General features: G+C 45.7%; 1 protein-coding gene and 1 long non-coding RNA gene across 8 annotated transcripts in view; one reads left to right on the forward strand and one right to left on the reverse strand.

Moving 5' to 3' along the window:
* The first annotated feature begins 12,115 nt into the window (after nucleotides 1-12,115).
* On the forward strand, nucleotides 12,116-19,322 carry LOC139184231 (uncharacterized). Its single transcript, XR_011567812.1, has 2 exons — nucleotides 12,116-13,675; nucleotides 13,944-19,322. It is a non-coding gene; the product is annotated as an uncharacterized lncRNA (long non-coding RNA).
* The window catches only part of PXYLP1 (2-phosphoxylose phosphatase 1), a 113,750-nt gene continuing 110,125 nt past the window's right edge, over nucleotides 16,275-19,899 (reverse strand). For all 7 annotated transcript variants that reach the window (XM_070794021.1, XM_070794011.1, XM_070794016.1 and 4 more), the window contains one exon: nucleotides 16,275-18,638. In XM_070794021.1, coding sequence (XP_070650122.1) covers nucleotides 17,701-18,638 — 938 coding nt within the window. In that variant the 3' untranslated portion in view covers nucleotides 16,275-17,700. The remainder of the gene's footprint in view (nucleotides 18,639-19,899) is intronic.

Below are 19,899 nucleotides of genomic sequence, written 5' to 3' on the forward strand. Positions count from 1 at the left end.
CCAAACAACCCAATCAAAAAAATGAGCAGAAGACCTAGAGACTTTTGTCCAAAGGAGAGATACAGATGGCCAATAGGCACATGAAAAGATGCTCAACATCACTCATTATTAGAGAAATGCAAATCAAAACTATAATGAGGTACCTTCTCATGATGGTCAGAATGGCCATCATTAAAAAGCCTACAAATAATAAATGCTGGAGAGGGTGTGGAGAAAAGGGAACCCTCCTACGGTATTGGTGGGAATGTAAGTTGATACAGCCACTGTGGAAACAGTATGGAGGTTCCTCAGAAAATTTAAAATAGAATTACCATATGGTCCAGCAATCCCTCTCTTGGGCATATATCCAGAGAAATATGGTTAAAAAAGATACATGCACCCCTCTGTTTATAGCAGCGCTGTTTACACTAACCAAAACATGGAAACCATCTAAATATCCATTGACAGATGAGAGGATAAAGAAGATGAGGTACATATATACAGTGGAATACTACTCAGCCATAAAAAGAGCAAAATAATGCCATTTGCTGCAACATGGATGCAACGAGAGATTATCATACTAAGTGAAGTAAGTCAGAAAGAGAAAGATAAATACCATATGGTATCACTTACATGTGGAATCTAAAATAAGACAAATGAACCTATCTATGAAACAGGAAAAAAATATTAGGGACAGAGAGAATAGACTGATGGTTGCCAAGGAGGAGGGGAATGGGAGACGGCAGGAAAGTCTGGGATTAGCAGATGCAAATTGGCATATATAGAGTGGATAAACAACAAGGTCCTACTGTATGGCAGAGGAAACTATACTCAATATCCTGTGATAAACCATAATGGAAAAGAAAATGAAAAAAAATATACAGGTAAAAATGTACAGGTAGGTATAACTGAGTCACTTTGCTGGTACAGCAGTAATTAAAACAACATTGTAATTCAACTTTACTTCAGTAAAAAATAAACAAGAAACTGAAATCTGCTGAGTTGTGGCTAGTTTCTGCAGAATACCAAGGCCCCTAGAACCTTCCACTGGAACAAGCTGTCACCGACTCCCCCATCCTTTCCCTAGTCTGAGGTCGTCTCCTCCTTCTTTCATTCACTCAGCCTAGTGAGGCCATGTTCACCATCCACATCTTTAGGCTCAAGACTCTCTACTCAGGCCTCCAGATGGCCACCTTGCTGTGTCCTTTTCTCTGTGTGTGCACAACCTTGGTGTGTCTCACATGTCCCCAGATTTACTCTTCTTATAAAACCAGTCAGATTGGATTAGGACCCACTCTAATGGCCTCATTTAACTTAATAACCTTTTTAAAGGTCCCATTTCCAAATATACAGTCACATTATGAAGTGACGGATGTTAGGGCTTTAACATATGAAATCAGGGGGCTATGATTCAGCCCATAACACCACCACTCCACTGCTGGAAGATTTTTGCTTTCTGGTTGCCCTGCGATTCACTGTGTGGAAAATGGCATGAACCACAGAGAAAGCCAGTGACCACAGGGCCTTCTACTTCCGAAAACCATGCCTGCCTCGAACCAAGAGAGAAGAGAAAGAGTCTTAGGGTCTGCACACCCTTATGCATACCTACACCTTGTTGCAGAGAGACATGGTTCATGCCCTCCTACGATCTGAAGCAAATTCCCAAGTTTCAAGAAACAGAGGCAGTTTCTACTAAAGGCAGCTTACCCTATTTTTTACCTTAGGATCACACGGCAAAGAGTCAAACCTTTGACTATCAGACAAAGGAGTCTTCAAAGATCTTGGTTGCTTTAGAGGCAAACTACAATGTAATAATAGAGCCAAGACAAGAGGAAGTGCCTCTGCAAGGCACAGTTCGTAGCATTCTGAAAATTAGTGTTTCCTGTTTGTTTCAAACCTTCTTCTTCTACAGGGACCTTGCTTAGTGTTAACAGGTCCTGTTTGCCAGTGGCTCTAGGTCAGCTTACTAAAAACCAGTTGTTTCCATTCTACCTTCCCAGCAGCTGACACGTCCACCCCCTTCCCCTCCCTCTTATCAAGTTTCTTCAGTTGTTTCGAATCGGTCTCAGTTCTCCCACGGCCGTTTGTTCTCACTTCCCTCAGTCCTTTCAAGTACCTTTTGGTTTCTCCAAACCCTCTGCCCTTTCCCCGTCACTCATCAATCCCAACCTGGCCAAATCACCCCCGGTCCCACAGATCCTTCCCCTTACACTCCAGTCTGTGATCCACTCCGGCCACATCATTCCCTAGCCCCACCCACTCTGTCCTAGCTCCCCCTACTACCCCAAAGGAAATACAGACTACCCCCCCCCCAAACTTTAAACTTTTCATTTTGTATTGGGGTATAGCCAGTTAACAATGTTGTGGTAGTTTCAGGTGAACAGCAAAGGGACCTAGTCATACACATACATATATCTCTTCTCCCCTGAACTCCCATTCCGAACAAGGCTGGCAAATAACATTGAGTAGAGTTCCACGTGCTCTACAATAGGTCCTTGTTGGTTATCCATTTTGAATAAAGCAGTATGTACATGACCTTCCCAAACTCCCTGACTATCCCTTCCGCTTGGCAATCACAAGATTGTTTTCTGAGTCAACATAGACTTTAATGGTGATTTTTTTTAAGCTACACTGGGTCTTTGTTGTTGCACAGGGCTTTCTCTAGTTGCGGCCCACAGGCTTCTTATTGCTGTGACTTCTCTTGCTGCAGAGCACAGGCTCCAGGATGTGTGGGCTCAGTAGCTGTGGTTCCTGGGCTCTGGAGCACAAACTCAGTAGTTGTGGCACAAGTCCTTAGTTGCTCCAAAGCATGTGGGATTTTTCCCAGACCAGGGATTGAACCTGTCTCTTGAACAGGCAGATTCTTTACCACTGAGCCACCAGAGAAGCCCCCAACTGTATTTCTGAATCTGTGAATTGCCTGTTCATACTCTTTGTCCATTTTTCAATTTGGTTGCCTTTTTCTTATTGATTTATGTATTTGTGTTCTGTCTTTTATCTTTTATATATTCTCATGAATATTTTCCCATAGATGGTCCTTCTCTTCTAACTAACTGGGCTGCAATAGACTGAATAGGCCTTAAAATGCTGTCATGCAGTTATAATGGAATTCTGAACGACTAAGATTTTGCAGAAATGTTCAAAGGTTGTTTTAAAAATTCCATCCAGTAAGAATTGTTGTAAACTTTATAAACAGCAAAAGCAGCCAAGTAAATATGGTGCATGGATCAGTAAATTGGGTTTCAGAAAATGGGTCTGCTTCTTCTACCAATATATGTCTCAACACCTCAAAATGTGACTGCGTTTATTTGTTTTTAATATGTCTATTTCCCCTTTATTGCCTTTACTCATTTCTTTTTTAGTCACACAGCAATACATGTTATTGTGGAAAGATTTAAAATACACATATATGTGTGCACAACTGTAGCAAACATTTTTGTGCTTGCCAACAGGCATTCCCCCCTCACCCATGATAGCCAAGCCCACATTTTGTTCAGGTATCCCCTCAAATCTGTTAATTGGATTATATAATTCTTTAATTTTCTACTTGGTTTATGAATGCTGGGAAAGTAACATTAAGAAGAGGGGTAGGAGAAACCCAGAAACCATGATTTCATAGCCCCAGGTCCTCAGGGTGACATGGGAGCAGATCCGCTCAGTGGCAGTAAAGTGAGCCTGCCTTTGTACCTGTTGTGGGTTCCATTTAGAAGGTGCTCACCCAAGTTCTAAAAGGGGTCTGAAGTGTATTCAGTGTGTGGCAGTTTACAGAACCGGTGAGCTGGAAAACCTAGTTGATGTCTATTCTTGTACGGGCTTTAGGTGAGGGAACTTAGCAAAGATGTGATGCGTGACAGACACTGGTATCCTGCTTGACCTTAGGGGAGAAGGGACTAACCCAGAGAAGGGAAGGTCTTTTCATGAGGGGCTTTGTAACTTGAACTGACAGCCTTGTGAATGGAGAGACTGCATATGTGGCAAGAGATGGGGAGACTCTCAGGTTACAAGTCAAATATCACAAATATGTTGTTGACACAGACTCAGAGAGCCACAAGCACAACATTCTTTAGAGTCCAACAGTGCACACTTGGGTCCGGTACGCCAGATGAATATGCTGCAAAACAGAAAAAAAAAAAAAAAAACCCACTTACATAGAGGAAGAGGAATCTTCTCCTCCGTGTGTTCAATTTTTGTAATAAAATATTCCACATACAAACAATTTAATATGTAAGAGATAAAGAAGGTGAATAAACACCACATATCAATCAGCTAGAATAAGAAACAACATTACCAATCCCTTTGAAGCCCATATACACATTTCTGTTTAATACTCTGAACTGAAAACTGAACACGATGTCTACACCTCACTTCATGTGTCACTGGCCAGAACTGCATTGCAAGCCCATACTTAAACATGTCATTTCAAGGGTGACTGGATGTTTGTGAGTGCTTGGACAGTAGTTTTCAAACTTTTTGGTCTCAGAACCCCTTTCTATTCTTAAAAATTATTGAGGATGCCAAAGAGCTTTTGTTAATGTGGATTATATCTATCCATCAGGACCACATTAGAAATTGAAACTAAGAAACTTTTTAAATATTTCATTTAAAATTACAGTAATAAATCCAATACTTGTTAATGAACACACATACACTTTTTAAGAAAAATATACTTTCCAAAACAAAAAGTAATTAGTACTTTACTAGTAATCAGTGGAGAAGGCAATGGCAACCCACTGCAGTACTCTTGCCTGGCAAATCCCATGGACAGAGGAGCCTGGTAGGCTGCAGTCCATGGGGTCGCTGAGGGTCGGACATGACTGAGCGACTTCACTTTCACTTTTCACTTTCATGCATTGGAGAAGGAAATGGCAACCCACTCCAGTGTTCTTACCTGGAGAATCCCAGGAACACGGGAGCCTGGTGGGCTGCCGTCTATGGGGTCGCACAGAGTCGGACACGACTGAAGCGACTTAGCAGCAGCAGCAGCAGCAGCAGTAATCAGTATTTTACATTTTTGCAAATCTGTCTGGCTTAATAGAAGACAGCTGAATTCTCATACTTGCTTCTGCATTCCAGTCGGTTCTAACATTATTTTGGGTGAAGTATATGAAGAAAATTTGACCTCACAGAGATAAGTAGTTGGAAATGAGGGGAGTACTTTAATAGTCTTTTCAGATAATTTTGGATATTCTTATTTGCATGCTAAGTCACTTCAGTCATGTCCAACTCTTTGTGACGCTATGGACTGTAGCCCACCAGGCTCCACTATCCATGGGATGTGCCAGGCAAGAATACTGGAGTGGATTGCCATGCCCTCCTCCAAGGGATCTTCCTGATCCAGGGATCAAAAACGTCGCTAAGTCTCCTGGATTGCAGGTGGGTTCTTTACCACTACTGCCACCTGGGAAGCCCCATTTTATTTGATATCATGCCAAAACCTAACAAATGATAGCTTCTTAAAGGTTAGTAGCAATGTGGAATCTAAAACTGCATCAATGAACTCTTCGTATTCTGTGCCATTAAAAATCCATTGGGCTATCTTGCAATTGGAATAGTTTTTTTTTAACCCATGCATTGTAGTTTTGTGATGTCATACATTGGGCATTTGGAAAATATTGGGTCACTAAATATAGTGCTATTAAAATATGTCCATGTATTAGGTCCTCCACCCTTTAGGAAGTAGAACTTATTTTCCCCTTCTTAAGAATGGACTGTACACATGACTCACTTCTAAAGAATAGAATGTGATAGAAATTACAGAATATGACTTATGAGGATAGATCATAAACGACATTGATGCTTTTATCTTGCTCCCTTGATCTTGGGTCACTTGCTCTGGGGAAAACTAGTTGCCATGTTGTGGGGATACTCAAAGTCCTATGGAAAGGCACACGGGGTGAAATACGCAGTCTCCTGCCAACAGCCATGGGAGCGTACCATCCTGGAAGCAGATACTGTAGCTCCAGTCAGGCTTTCAGACAACTGCAGCCTCAAGAGACAGACATCTTGACTGCAACTGTAGGTGAGCGAAACCCAAAGTTAGAACCACCTACATAAGTTACTCCCAAACTTTTGACCCACAGAAAATAATAAATTTTCTTGTTTTAAATCACTATGTTTTGGAGTAACCTGTTATTCAACAACAGATATCTAATATACTGAGCTTTGCAGATCTTCCAAATGTTGACACACATTTCATTATTTGACATATTTTTGAAATCACACCCACTAACATCGTCACCACAGAGAAGGAAATGGCACCCCACTCCAGTACTCTTGCCTGGAAAATCCCATGGATGGAGGAGCCTGGAAGGCAGCAGTCCATGGGGTCGCTGAGGGTCGGACACAACCGAGCGACTTCACTTTCACTTTTCACTTTCATGCATTGGAGAAGGAAATGGCAACCCACTCCAGTGTTCTTGCCTGGAGAATCCCAGGGACGGGGGAGCCTGGTGGGCTGCCGTCTATGGGGTCGCACAGAGTCGGACACGACTGAAGTGACTTAGCAGCAACATCATCACCAAGCTCATCAGAAGAATCTTTTAAGCATGCAAAGCTGTCAAGATATTTACATGGTAGTATGGGTTTCCCTGGTAGCTCAGCTGGTAAAGAATCTCCCTGTAATGCAGGAGAGCCTGGTTCGATTCCTGGGTCAGGAAATTCCCCTGCAGAAAGGATAGGCTATCCACTCCAGTATTTTTGGGCTCGCCTGGTGGCTCAGATGGTAAAGAATCTGCCTGCAATGTGGGAGACCTGGGGTGGGAAGATCCCCTGGAGGAGGGCATGGCAACCCACTCCAATATTCTTTCTTGGAGAATCCCATGGACAGAGGAGCCTGGGGGACTACAGTCCATGGGATCACAAAGAGTCGGACACAACTGAGTGATTAAGCACAGCACAGCATGGGTTTCCCTAGTGGTTCAGATGGTAAAGAATCCACATATAATGCAGGAGACCTGAGTTCGATCCCTGGGTGGGGAAGATCCCCTGGACAAAGGAATGGCTACCTACTTCAGTATACATGCCTAGAGAATTCCAAGGCCAGAGGAAAGCCTGGAGAGGCTATAGTCCATGGGGTCACAGAGTCAGACATGACTGAGTGACTAAGCATGTGCGTGCACACATACACAAACACACTCGCACGGCAGTTATGTTTTTCAAATTCTAATTTTTGCTTGAAAGGCCACATTTTATCGTTGTCAACAATAATCTCAGTTGCTTCTCTTGAAATGACAACCTGACTTTTATCTTCTAGAAAATTTCTACTAAATATCCAAGTCCAAAAAAGATCACTGTTGTCCAGTCATTCAAGATAAGAGATGCTTTTTAAAAGAGAATCTAGTGCAGCTAGCAAATCAAACAAGCACAGAATTGCTTTTTGTTGAGCAAGTGACACTTATTACCACCTCCAGGGGAGGAGTCCCACTGCATGGAGGCTAGTAGTTGGTATAACAACATCTTCCACCAGAGTATCAGCCCGAGGGTGTCAACCTGCTCCATGGTTGTAGGTATTGGTGTTGCAAAAAGACACAATTCACAGAGGCAATGTGTGAACAATGCTTTACTCTTTACCAGTGAAGAGAAAGAGCAAGATCAGCTTCACTGATGACAGTCCCTATGGCCAGCAGATCTGTATGCACTCTTCTTGTGCTATAAGCAAAGGCCCCAATTCTCTCCCTGCTGCAAACAGATACAGCAGTAGGGTTGGTTGGGTGTCACATGATGCACACGGTTAAGCAGAACAAAGAAGTACACATCCAGTCCAGAATAGGAAAAGATATTCCCAAACAAAGGCACATGCCCAGCCCAGACTGTGAGAGCTCTTTATATCTTTGTAAGGAAATGTTCTGGGCCCAAAGCACATTCTTATACAACAGTACAGGGGTTGAAAGACTGAGCACGTAACTACCTTTCCTAACACTTTTTTCAAGATGAGTATAGTTATCTTCAGATGCAGCAGACTTGCTTTATTATAGTTCCCATTCTGTCACACAGAATAACAAAAGGACACATACTCCAGGCTCAGAATTGAGTAAAAGGAACACTTTTTTACAGCTTCATTAAGGACATTGTGTTAATAGAAGAAACAGGCCCCAAATGGAGTCACTTGTGCTAAGCCCCACGTCAGCAAACCAAGACTTAATACCTAACCTAACAGAAGTTTCAGCCTCTCCCTGGAATGTGACCTTTAGCCAGTCAGTGTAAAATTTCATGAGCAGCAATGATGAGGTAATCCTGATAAACCCCTGTATTTCACCAAAGGAAGATGATCTTGCTTGAAACTCTGAAAAATGTGTTCATCTGCCTGTTTAAAGATACATATAGTTCTGTCTTTTGAGACCTCTCACCCCCTTTCACCTATACCCTAACCCTCCCATTTTGCTTCAGTAGCTGTCAGTCACTTAAATGTCCTACAGTTCCTTCTTAGTCCACTCTTTTCCTTCAATTTTCTTCTTTTCCTCCAAATGGTCCAGACCCTCTTTTTCATTCCAATCCTACCAGTTGCTCCCATTTCTAGCCAGGATGCTCTAAGTAGCTTCCCAGGAGCAAGATGAAAATAGGCAGCAGGGCCCAGATAAGGTGTTGCTGGGGTCTGAGGGAATGAAGCTGGGACTGGAGGGTCTGAGGAAGGGGGCTGACTTTGTACAGAATCCAAGCATTTAAGGATATGGGCTGGACCAGTCCTATATACCCATAGTGCTGGGGCCACTGGAAACATCTTGGGAACCGCAACAGCAGGTCAGGATCCACAAATTTCTCCCCTCCGTGCTACTGTCCACACCTGTCCCACAGTCCACAGCTTCGATTCCTGCAGCTACTGCTAGAAGAAGCAAAGTTGTAAGACCAACATGGGGAGCCCTGTGAGTTATGCCCTTTATGGCCAGGTCTTCACTTCTTCCCAGTGCAAGACAGGCAATGCAGCATTGGGAATAAGCTTTACCCAAGACCAAGACCATTGTAAGGACTGATGCTGAAGCTGAAACTCCAATACTTTGGCCACCTGATGCGAAGAACTGACTCCTTGGAAAAGACCCTGATGTTGCGAAAGATTGAAGGCAGGAGGAGAAGGGGGAGACAGGGGATGAGATGGTTGGATGGCATCACCGACTCGATGGACATGAGTTTGAGTAAGCTCTGGGAGTTAGTGATGGACAGGGAAGCCTGGCGCGCTACAGTTCATGGGGTCGCAAAGAGTCGGACACCACTGAGCGACAGAACTGAACTGAACCGAACTGAACTGAAGACCATCGAGCCATCGGCCTCTATTCCCAGGGACCGTCCAGAGGTGGGGACAGAGAACGCGGCGGTGGGAGTGTACGGCGGCTTTGGGCCTGGTCGTGCGCGCCAGAGGGAAAGCGGAATAATGCACTGAAAGGCTGTTGCCAGGTCCTTTCCCTCTGACGTCCCGGTTTCTGACTCACTGACGACCCCTGGAGGTAGACAATCCGTAAAACCTCTTCTACCCTCTCAGGCACCGACTCCACCGCCAAACTCGCCCTAACTTCCGCTTTCAGGCAAAGAGCACAATTCCGGGGTGGGGCCCCGCGAGGCCTTGTGGGAATGGAATATTGTCAGGAGGATTCTGGGAGTCGTAGTTCCTACTGGTCCTTATGCGCACGCGCATTTTCGTCTTCGCCTCCCTGGGCTTCTGATGCTCCGCCCGGCGGGAAAGAGACACGTGAGGTTGTGTGTGGCTGGCCTGTAACTTGCGCCGGCTCAGGCTTTGTCCTCTGGGGAGTCCTCTGGGGAGGGGTCCCCAAGTGAAACGTGACGGACGGACTTGGATCTTCTGTCAATTACAATTGCCAGTTGTAATCGGGCAGTTACAGCGGCAAGTGATAATCGCCGAGATGCAGGGTGTAGGAGTGCGTAAAGGCTGGGAGGACGAGGCATCAGAGCCAAAGCTTGGGGGTGCGGAATAGAACCAGGCCCAGCAGCGACGCATTTAAAAGAACGGGGCCTCGAGAGCGCAGAGTGCTCAGCGAGCAAGGCCGCGGTCGTGAAAGGACCCCGAGTCACACGGAGGAGATCTCGGGCGTTATCCCCTGACAGTATAAATCTGTTGTGGATTTCGGTGGGGCGCGCTACCTAGGCATCCTAACTTCAGAAAAATAAGGGCACTGTGGCTGCTGTCCGGAGGGGGCTCGAGGGAAGGGCATTGAAGACCGAGTAGTAGTGCAGGGGGAGGCGATGGGATCCGACGGTGGCAGTGGACTCGGGATGAGGGGGATGCGGGGTTCAAGGAGAGAGAGGAGTTGAGGATTCCCGCACTTCTCGTGTGGGCCTCCGGCCGGTCTGTAGATTGTCTCACTTAGTGAAATTCTTACCCAGAATCTGTTTCAACACCCCACCCACCCTCGCCAAAGACTTGAGGGGTCCAGGAATGAGCACACAATGTACACTGACACAAAGAACATCCATGCACATAACCACAGGCTGTGTTATACTCACCCTTGTGAGCACACGGGTGTGTAAATAAACACATAGCTGCTCATAACCACATGCTCACAATACTCCCTACCCCAGACAAAGACCCTAGTAAATGTATCCTTCCTCTCAGCTCAAAGAGCCCTCTGCCCAGAGCTGAGGGTGCCCTGCAGGTTGGGCTGCATGTAACCTGCAAACCGAAAGGACACACGTTGATATCCTTGGGCTTCTCTCTGGAAACTTCATACACAGCATTTATCCTTCCACCCTACCACACCCATGCCCACTGTGACTCTCTAACCCTTCCTACCTTAATCTTCCCGCCACCCTGGACTGATGTGAGAGAGAAATGGGGCTTGAATTTAGCTAAGGGTTTTTTCCTGTCTGAATGTGTTTGCTGAGGATCTTCCCAGAGCAATAGTTCTGAAGATATTTGTGTGTGCTGGATTCTTTGGAGATTCCAACGAAAGCTGTGACCCCTCTTCCAAGATAACACACCTCTTTGTATCCACACTATCTGGAAACAAAATTTAAACCCACCAGGGAGCCCTGGTTAAGAACCTCTGTGCTGCTGCTGCTGCTAAGTCGCTTCAGTCGTGTCTGACTCTGTGCGACCCCATAGACGGCAGCCCATCAGGCTCCCCCATCCCTGGGATTCTCCAGGCAAGAACACTGGAGTGGGGTGCCATTTCCTTCTCCAATGCATGAAAGTGGAAAGTGAAAAATGAAGTCGCTCAGTCATGTCCGACTCTTAGCGACCCCATGGACTGCAGCCTACCAGGCTCTTCCATCCATGGGATTTTCCAGGCAAGAGTACTGGAGTGGGATGCCATTGCCTTCTCCGACGAACCTGTGTAGAGGTAGATAAGAAGGTCAGTTTCCTGGTTGTCCCCTCTGGAGTCTTGAGGTGGCTCTAGAGGGGAGAAGAGTGGGTCCCCGAGTTCAAAGAGGAATCAGAGTATGAGGAAGGAGCAGTCTCTTCTCCCACCCAACTGTTACCTCTAGTGATGGAGCCAGGCCTTCCGTCTTGCCAGACCTCGGCTGGGCAGCGTCAGTCATAAACACTAAATGGTTAGTGGGAGAGTCAGCCAGGCTGGTAGTTCAAGCTTTGTTGTTGTTTAGTTGCTAAGTCATGTCCGACTCTTTGTGACCCCATGGACTAGTATGCCCGGCCTCCCTGTCCCTCGCTATCTCCCTAAGTTTGCCCAAGTTCACGTCCATTGAATCCGTGATGCTATCCAACCACCTCATCCTCTGTTGCCCCCTTCTCCTTTTGCCTTCAATCTTTCCTAGCATCACGATCTTTTCCAGTAAGTTGGCTATTTGCATCAGGTGGCCAAAGTATGAAGCTGAAGCTCCAATACTTTGGCCACCTGATGCGAACAGTTTAAGCTTTCAGATGTTTAATTATTTAAGCTTAGTAGTTCAGTTAGAAAGACAGTAGGTTGGGACTTCCCTGGTGGTCCAGATGTTAAGAATCTGCCTGCCAATGCAAGGAACTGGAACACAATCCCTGGTCCAGGGAGATCCCACATGCTCCAGAGCAACTAAGCCCGTGTGCCTAGAGCCTTTGCTCTGCAACAAGAGAAGCCACCACAATGAGAAGCCCACATACCACAATGAAGAGTAGCCCCTAGAGAAAGCCTGTGCGCAGCAACAAAGACCCAGAGCAGGTAAAAAAAAAAAAAAAAATTAATAAGATTCCAAAAAAAAGACAGTAGGTCAATCAAATGATTTGTGACTTAGAAACTTAATCAGCCAACCAGCCAGTACTCAGGATTAATTTTTCAGATGGACAGTAGACCATCAGGATCCATCATTTAGAAGGTCAATTTAATGGTCTGTTTATCAGGGAGCCAGTTATGAGCCTGCCAAACAGCTGGTTCATCAGTTAGATAAAAGGGCATTTGGGGTGAGACTATATGGAGACAGAATGTCTCTTCTTGTTACATCTTGAAGACAGTGTAGGTAGGTGAAGAGAAGACTTGACTCCTAGGCCACAAGAGGGAGCTTCAGCTTGCTGGGAAAGAGGCCTCATCTGTGCATGCCTACGTGCTAACTGGCTTCTCCGTTTACTATTTGCAGGGAAAAGAGGAAAAACTGCCGATCAAGGGGCAGGCCGAGTTGCCACTAGAGGGCAGTGTGGCATCCCTTCACTGGCACAAGCAGCTTTGCATTTGTGGGAGCCCCAGTCTCTGACCAGCTTCTGAAGAAAGGGTCCTGAAAGGATTTATCATTTGGGGAGTGCCTAACTAAGACACACTCGGCTCCATGCTGGAAGCAAGCAGCTAGCTGCCCACCAGAAGGACTTGCCTTTCCTGGGCCCTGGGGAGGAGGGAGGTTGGAGGATGCCTCACTGGTGGGCCCCAGGAACAGGGAGGGGTGCAGCTCCCTAAAGCAGAGGCACGGAGGGCAAGTAGTCCTCTGCTGAGATGCACATCACTTCCTGGGCTGCTTTGCCTTCAGTGCCTCTTGGGGCCACAGAGGGGCCAGACCCATGGCCTCAGCCTCCGGACTCCCATTCCTTTGCTGAACTTTGGTCAGCTGCCGCTTCTGCAGTGGATAGCAACTCTAACTCAAGCAGGAAGCTGGGGATTAGACAGAGATGATGAAGGAAACGAGGAAAGGATGAGCAATGAGCTTTATCTCCCTTGGGAAATCATTGAGATGTTTATGATAAGGTGTCACTTTGTGCTTTTTATCAAAGCACACATGCAGGACTCAGAAGAATTGAGTTATTTTTTTCCCCAAAGGTAAGTGCATGAGCCTGGAGAACTGTACCTCCCAGTTATGCCTAGAGCATAACACTGTGCCCCCAGGTGGCTTCCTGGCTTTAAAAAAAGGGCAGGGACATATTCTAGTTCTGGCTGGTTTTGGTAACTCAGCACAGTTAAAAGAAAGAGTAAGTGGGGGGCAGTAGTGGAGGCTTCATTGTGGGGATGACCCACGCTGCCCAGGGCTTTACCTGTACTCTTGTGGGAGGTGTCATCCCGGTTTACAGATGAGGAACCCGATGCCTGAGGCCTTATACCTGGGAAATGATACAGAACTGGTCTTGAACTCTATGTGGCTCGATGGTAAAGAATCCACCTGCCAACGCAGCAGACGTAGGTTCATTCTCTGGGTCAAGAAGATCCCCTGGAGGAGGAAATGGCAACTCACTTCAGTATTCTTGCCTGGGAAATCCCATGGACAGAGGAGTCTGATGGGCTACAGTCCATGGAGTCACAAAGAATCGGACACGACTGAGCAACTGAGCACGCACGTACAGGTAAGGGGACACAGGCAGGAAAGGGAGGGTGAAGGGCTGGAGGTTGCTAGGTCCTGGGGAAGTTTCTAGGGGGGCTCTGTTTTAATTTCATTCAGTTTTAATGAGAAAATTAAAATATGTCTCACTAATTGTCTTATGCCAGTTCAGACGAACCACATCTCATTTATGGTAGCTTTCCATGGCCAGTGTCTACTATATGAACACACAGCTCTAAATATCACCATTTGAAGATCAGTGTGGTTATCTTTGGTTAAAATGTTTACTTTAGGGTTTCTCTGGTGGCTCAGTGGTAAAGAATCCGCCTGCCAATGCAGGAGACATGGGTTTGATCCCTGATCTGAGAAGATTCCACGTGCCATGGGGCAACCAAGCCCGTGTGCTACAACTATTGAGCCTGTGCTGTAGAGCCTGGGAACTGCAGCTACTGAGTCCATATGCCACAACTACTGAAACAAGTGCTCTGGAGCCCGTGCTCTGCAAACAGAGAGGCCACCGCAATGAGAAGCCTGCACACCGCAATGAGAGAGGAGCCCACGCAGCAACAAAGATCTAGCAAATAATCAAATTATTTTTTAAAATGTCTACTTTGGATAGTCAGGAAAAGCTGGATATGCATCCTGAGTCAACACAATGATACAACTGCTATTCAGTCCTGCCAACTACTTTCAAAGCTGGTCGTTTTTTTGTGGAAAGATTAAATTGATAAACTCAGTCAGTTGACTGATGATTTTATAAAGCTACCTGGCTGTCAAAATGCCAAAATGTTTGTGTCAGGAATACTATATAAATATTCTTTTAGTAAAATCTCAAAAGAAAAAAGGGAATTACTTTAAAAATATTAAAAAGTATGTCTCATCTATATCATGAAATCATGAAATATTTTCTATGGCTATAAAAGAGCTGTCTTTCCTTCCTTCTCTTTCTTTCTTTCCCCCACCTCTCCTCTCAATATGGAAATCTTTAAGACATTCTGTTAAGGGAAACAACGAGAAATATGTCTAAGACATACTGTTAAAGGAAACAAAATATATTTTGAAGGAAGGAAGTCACAGGACAATATAAGTTGAATAATCTTGTTCCTATTTAAAAATTATACATATATCTGTATCTGCAAGTTAAATTTCTGGAAGAATACTTTTCAAGCAGCTCATCGTGTTCCCTCTGGAGGTAGGATTAGAGAACTCCTTTGAAGTTGTTTTCAGTATTGTTTGACTGTTTCCCCATGTGCATGTATTAATTTTAATCATGAAAACAACAAAGCTGGTTATGCAGTGTGCACACCCACACTTGCCGTAATCTAAGTCATTGAGACCATTGCCCTGAAACCAAGGACAAACTCCAGCACCCTCAGCTGGGTGCTCAGTGTTTGTTTATAGAAATGAAATGTGTCAGAACTAGATACTGAGGAGGATAGTTTAATGCCATTCATACCCAATGTCTTGGAGAAGGCAATGGCACCCCACTCCAGTACTCTTGCCTGGAAAATCCCATGGACAGAGGAGCCTGGTAGGCTGCAGTCCATGGGGTCGCTGAGGGTCGGACACGACTGAGCGACTTCACTTTCACTTTTCACTTTCATGCATTGGAGAAGGAAATGGCAACTCACTCCAGTGTTCTTGCTTGGAGAATCCCAGGGACGGGGGAGCCTGGTGGGCTGCCGTCTATGGGGTCACACAGAGTCGGACACGACTGAAGCGACTTACCAGCAGCAGCAGCAGCATACCCAGTGTCTTAGGAGGCAAAACCTCTGCACTTTTAATATGAGCTCTTATGCAAAATATCCACCTTTATCAAAACAGATGTTGCAAAATTGATTTTTAAAATATCTCCTGATTCACCTTTACTTTAAAATCTTCAAGCTGTGTTTACCAGTTCTGATTTAGATAGATTGCGAGTGGGAGCAAAAAAAAAAAAAAACTTGCATAGGCTTTAAATATTCAAAAGACAACACACAGCAAGGAGATCAAACCAGTCAATTCTAAAGGAAATCAACTCTGAGTATTTATTGAAGGACTGATGCTGAAGCTGAAGCTCCAGTACTTTGGCTATCTGATAAGAGCCGACTTATTGGAAAAGACCCTGATGCTGAGAAGGATTGAGTGGAGGAGGAGAAGGAGACGACAGAGGATGAGATGGTTGCATGGCATCACCAACTCCAGGGACATGAGTTTGAGCAAACTCTGGGAGATAGTGAAGGACAGGGAAGCCTGGCATGCTGCAGTCCATGGGGTTACAAGGAGTTGAACACGACTTACTGACTGGACAACAACACACAATTTTCAGCAATAAAAGAAGACTTTGAGATAAACTGTCACCCAGTCCAGGGCCACCAGCTGTGACACACCCTTGACCACCAAGTCCTGATGCTCCTGTCAGAGAAGGAAGCTGTAGCCCCTCTGTGGCCCAGGGCAGGACTCTGTCCCTTCCGGTCACCCTAGCAGGCCCAGCTTGGCCCGTTGCTAGTCACACTGGCCTCCCTTCCCCATGTGTACTGTAGAGTTTTCTAATTTAAAATGCTTTTATTTAAGATAAAACAATTAAAACTCACTTGAAAAGAAACAGTGACTTATAGGTACAAACCATGAGTTACATGTATGAGTATTCTTCAAAAATTTATTAATAGAAACAGATGTATTCAAATGAAACACTGGACAAAAACAGACAAAAAAGGCTGGAATGGCAATGACATTGGAGAATCTCACTTTACATTTCTTTGCACAGAACTAGCACCATTTTAGGCAGAAATCACAGATTTAATTATAATTGCTTCTAATATATAAAATACCTTATAAAGATTATTTAACTATCTAGTAACAAAGTTCTTCCAAAAACTTATTTAAAAATCAATTTGAATTTACCATTTGAAACTGACGAAAATGGTTTAAAAATTGATCCAATTCTACTGCTTGTCAAAGGGAAAGAGCCATCATCATTAGTTTTATTGGGAGAAAGTGCCTGAATTCAGCTTCTAGTTCCCTTCTAACCACCAAGCAGACACAGTAAATTGAATATTTCATAGGAATAAGAGCACATCTAAAACTGGTCTTAGAAAATATTTTCCTAGACTATAAAAATACTAAATGGAATACAAAAATTTCAGCATGTACAGCAAACAGACTACAGCAGACAAATATCGAAGACATACTCAAAACTATCTTATACCACAATCATCATGAACATCAAGTATTATTCTAGTAATTTTTTTATGATTCATTCTGATTCAATGTTTGTTTCCCCCTCAAGTTTTGTTATAATGTCAGATACAGACCAGATTCTGTGTTTCTAGCAGAAGTTACTGGAGGCACCACTGAATAATTCTGGGTATTCAACTGGTTCTCTCAAAAAGTGCTGAACGTGCAATTGTAGTGCAGCCTGGTTCTTAGAATGGGGGTCAGTAAACCACAGCCCTCAGGCCACAGCTGGCCCACTGCCTCTTTTGTGTGGCCTGTGACAGCCATGCTTAACTCATCCATGGGTCATCTGTGGTTGCTTTCATGTTACAAGAGCAGCGTCGAGCTGCTGTGACAGGCGCTATAGGTGGCCTTTTGGTCCAGAGTCTATAATATTTACTATCTGGCCCTTTATGGAAAAAGTTTGCCCACCCCTGTTTTAAATGAATCACTTCAGGAAACCATTCACTGAACAAGGACAAGGTGAGGTTGTCCCAGATGAAGAGGAGCTTTGGCTGAAGTTTGCTGATTCCATCACACAGTACCAAGGCAGATCTAAAGAATACACATTTGAAATGGCAGCTTTGGGCACTGAAATATTATTCTGGCATCAAGTAAAGTCTCGCTGGAATAAAGTACCTTCCTTTCTCTGTGAACTGACCACTGTGTCTCAAGTTACTCACGTACCCAATTACAGTAACATACTCCCTGTTCAACCCCAAATCCACATGGGCCCCAAGCATGATTTCTGGCCTTTAAAAACCACCTTGTAACTTAAGCAGCCAACAGAACTAGAAGTGGACCTTCCCATCCTTTTGAATTGGCATAGATTCTCAGCGCTGCATCGTGTACCTTTTAGAACCCTTCCCTGTGACATGCTTCATAATAATTGGTACTACCACCACCCAGGGCCACAAACATGTCCTTTTTGATGAAGCGGACTAAATTTTCGAGGGGACACATGGGCCTGGGAGACCGCCTGTGGTGGTCCTGGCAGAATGAAGTGTAGAACGTGATGTCAACACCGTCATAGAGGATCCGGATGGAGTGCTCCCGGGGTTTCTCCCTGTCCTGCCAGAGCTCAAAGACCAACCTGGCCGCAAACCGTGGGAATCTGGCTCCCGTAAGGCCCAAGGCACTGAGAATCGGGGCCAGAGTCACGTCATGAGCAGAGTAGAGGGTGAAGAGCGCCTCCTTCTTGCCCTCTGCTGTGTGCTGCATGCGGCTGACAGTTTGGTTCAGGATGGGGTGGGCACCCAGGAGCGCGTACCCCAGGTACAGCTTCTTCTCCTGCCTCTCTCTCTCATCCTCTATCTGATGCGTCTTGATCACCTTGAAGTGGTCCATGGTGATACAGCCATTCTTGGTGCAGGGGAAGCTGACGTTGTGGCAGAAGAGGCAGAGCAGGGAGTCTATGGGGTTGGCAGCCCGGAGCTGCTTGGTGGGGATGTCCACGATCCGGGCCATCTCCTCGTAGGTCCTTTCCAGCTGCCTGTTATTCAAACGTAATAGGTACTGCCGACGCTGCTCCTTCTCCAGGTACTGGTTCCTCAGTGGGCAATAGCAGTTCCCAGAGCAGAACAGAGCACTGGGCTGGTGCCTGAAATAAACCTTCTTCCAGTCAAAATCTGGCAGAAAGCCATAGAGCAGAGCCAGCCCGCTCTGCAGCGTCCGGCTCTTGCCAGTGGTCTCTAAGTGAAGCTGCTCTGCAGCCCAGTCACTCGGCAGGAGCTTGTGTTTCTTCAAGTAGATGTCCCTCAGCAGCTGGCCGTTCTGCAGGTGCTGCACGACCCCTGAAACACAAGAGCACCACACGCTTGCCTCACTACCAGCTCAGTGAAAGGGACAGCCAGGGGAGTTGAGGCGCGCCCAATGCTGGAAGGCTTCAGACACTGTATGGTTACATCCTCGAGCCTGGCCTCCACTGCAAGGGACCCTCCAGAAGGGGCTCCCACCAGCATGTTGAAGGGGATTACGCACAAAGGGATGAGCAGAGTGGGGCCCTGTCCTCTGGACCCACACCTTTCCAGGGAGTACAGGGACCATCTGTCTGCCTCAGTCCCTCCTCTGGAGGAGGGTTGTGACTGGTGGGGCTTAGAGGTAAGACCAGCCTGCTGGGGGAGGTGCGGGAGGTAACAGAGCCTAAGGAGAGCTTTCTCCCTCCTGCCCAGGGACAAATCTCCTCAGAGTGCCTGGGAGCTCACAGAAATCAGCCAGGCAAGGAGAACAAGTCAAATCCTGGCTGCCCAGTTCCCTTCTTCACGCCATACTCCCTATTCTCCCAGCCCAAGGCTCTCTGCTCACCTTCTGGGTACATTCTGCCCAGTCCTGCCCTTTACCTGCCCATGAGCAAGGATACTCTCCCTGCACAGATATGGAATGATCTCCCAGGTACCTAGATGGAATATTTGGGGGAAAAAAAGAGAGAAAATTGCTGAACAGCGTGTTTACTATGCTCCTTTTAAATTAAAATGAGGGGGAAAATAAGAACGTTATATAAGCAGCTGCCTGTGTTTTGTATAAAGAAACTTTGGAAAGGCACACGATGGTTATCTGGGGGTGACAGGGGCACAGAAATGGGGGGTGGTGATAGAACGTGGGTAGCAGCATGAATTTTAAGTTTCTCTTTAGTAGTTACAGTTTTGAACTACACACAGGAACTATGCCACAGTACAGTTAAAAAGAAAAACAAAAACAAACACTGAAAAAGCCTTATCTTCAAGTAGGAGAAGGCAATCCAAGATAAGAGCAAGCTCACTCTCCAGCCAACAGGATGTTGGGATGGCCTTTCAGTGTGAGATCGCAGTTCCCTGAGTGTAAACCATGGGCAGGCCCTGTGACCAGTGATGCCACTTATTCAGATGCCCGACTGGTCTGAAAAGCCCAACCAAAAAGATAAGACAACTTCAGGCTGAAATGTGTGGGACAGAGTGAACAGTGTTGGCCCAGGAAGGGGAACAGCTCAGGGGGAAAAAAATAACATGAAGGCTATCTAGATCCTACTCCGAATGAAGAGTATTGAGAGCAGAGTCCCCTCAGAGATCTGGGCTGGGA

Source organism: Bos indicus, chromosome 1 (assembly GCF_029378745.1).
Source record: "Bos indicus isolate NIAB-ARS_2022 breed Sahiwal x Tharparkar chromosome 1, NIAB-ARS_B.indTharparkar_mat_pri_1.0, whole genome shotgun sequence".
NCBI lineage: Eukaryota > Metazoa > Chordata > Mammalia > Artiodactyla > Bovidae > Bos > Bos indicus.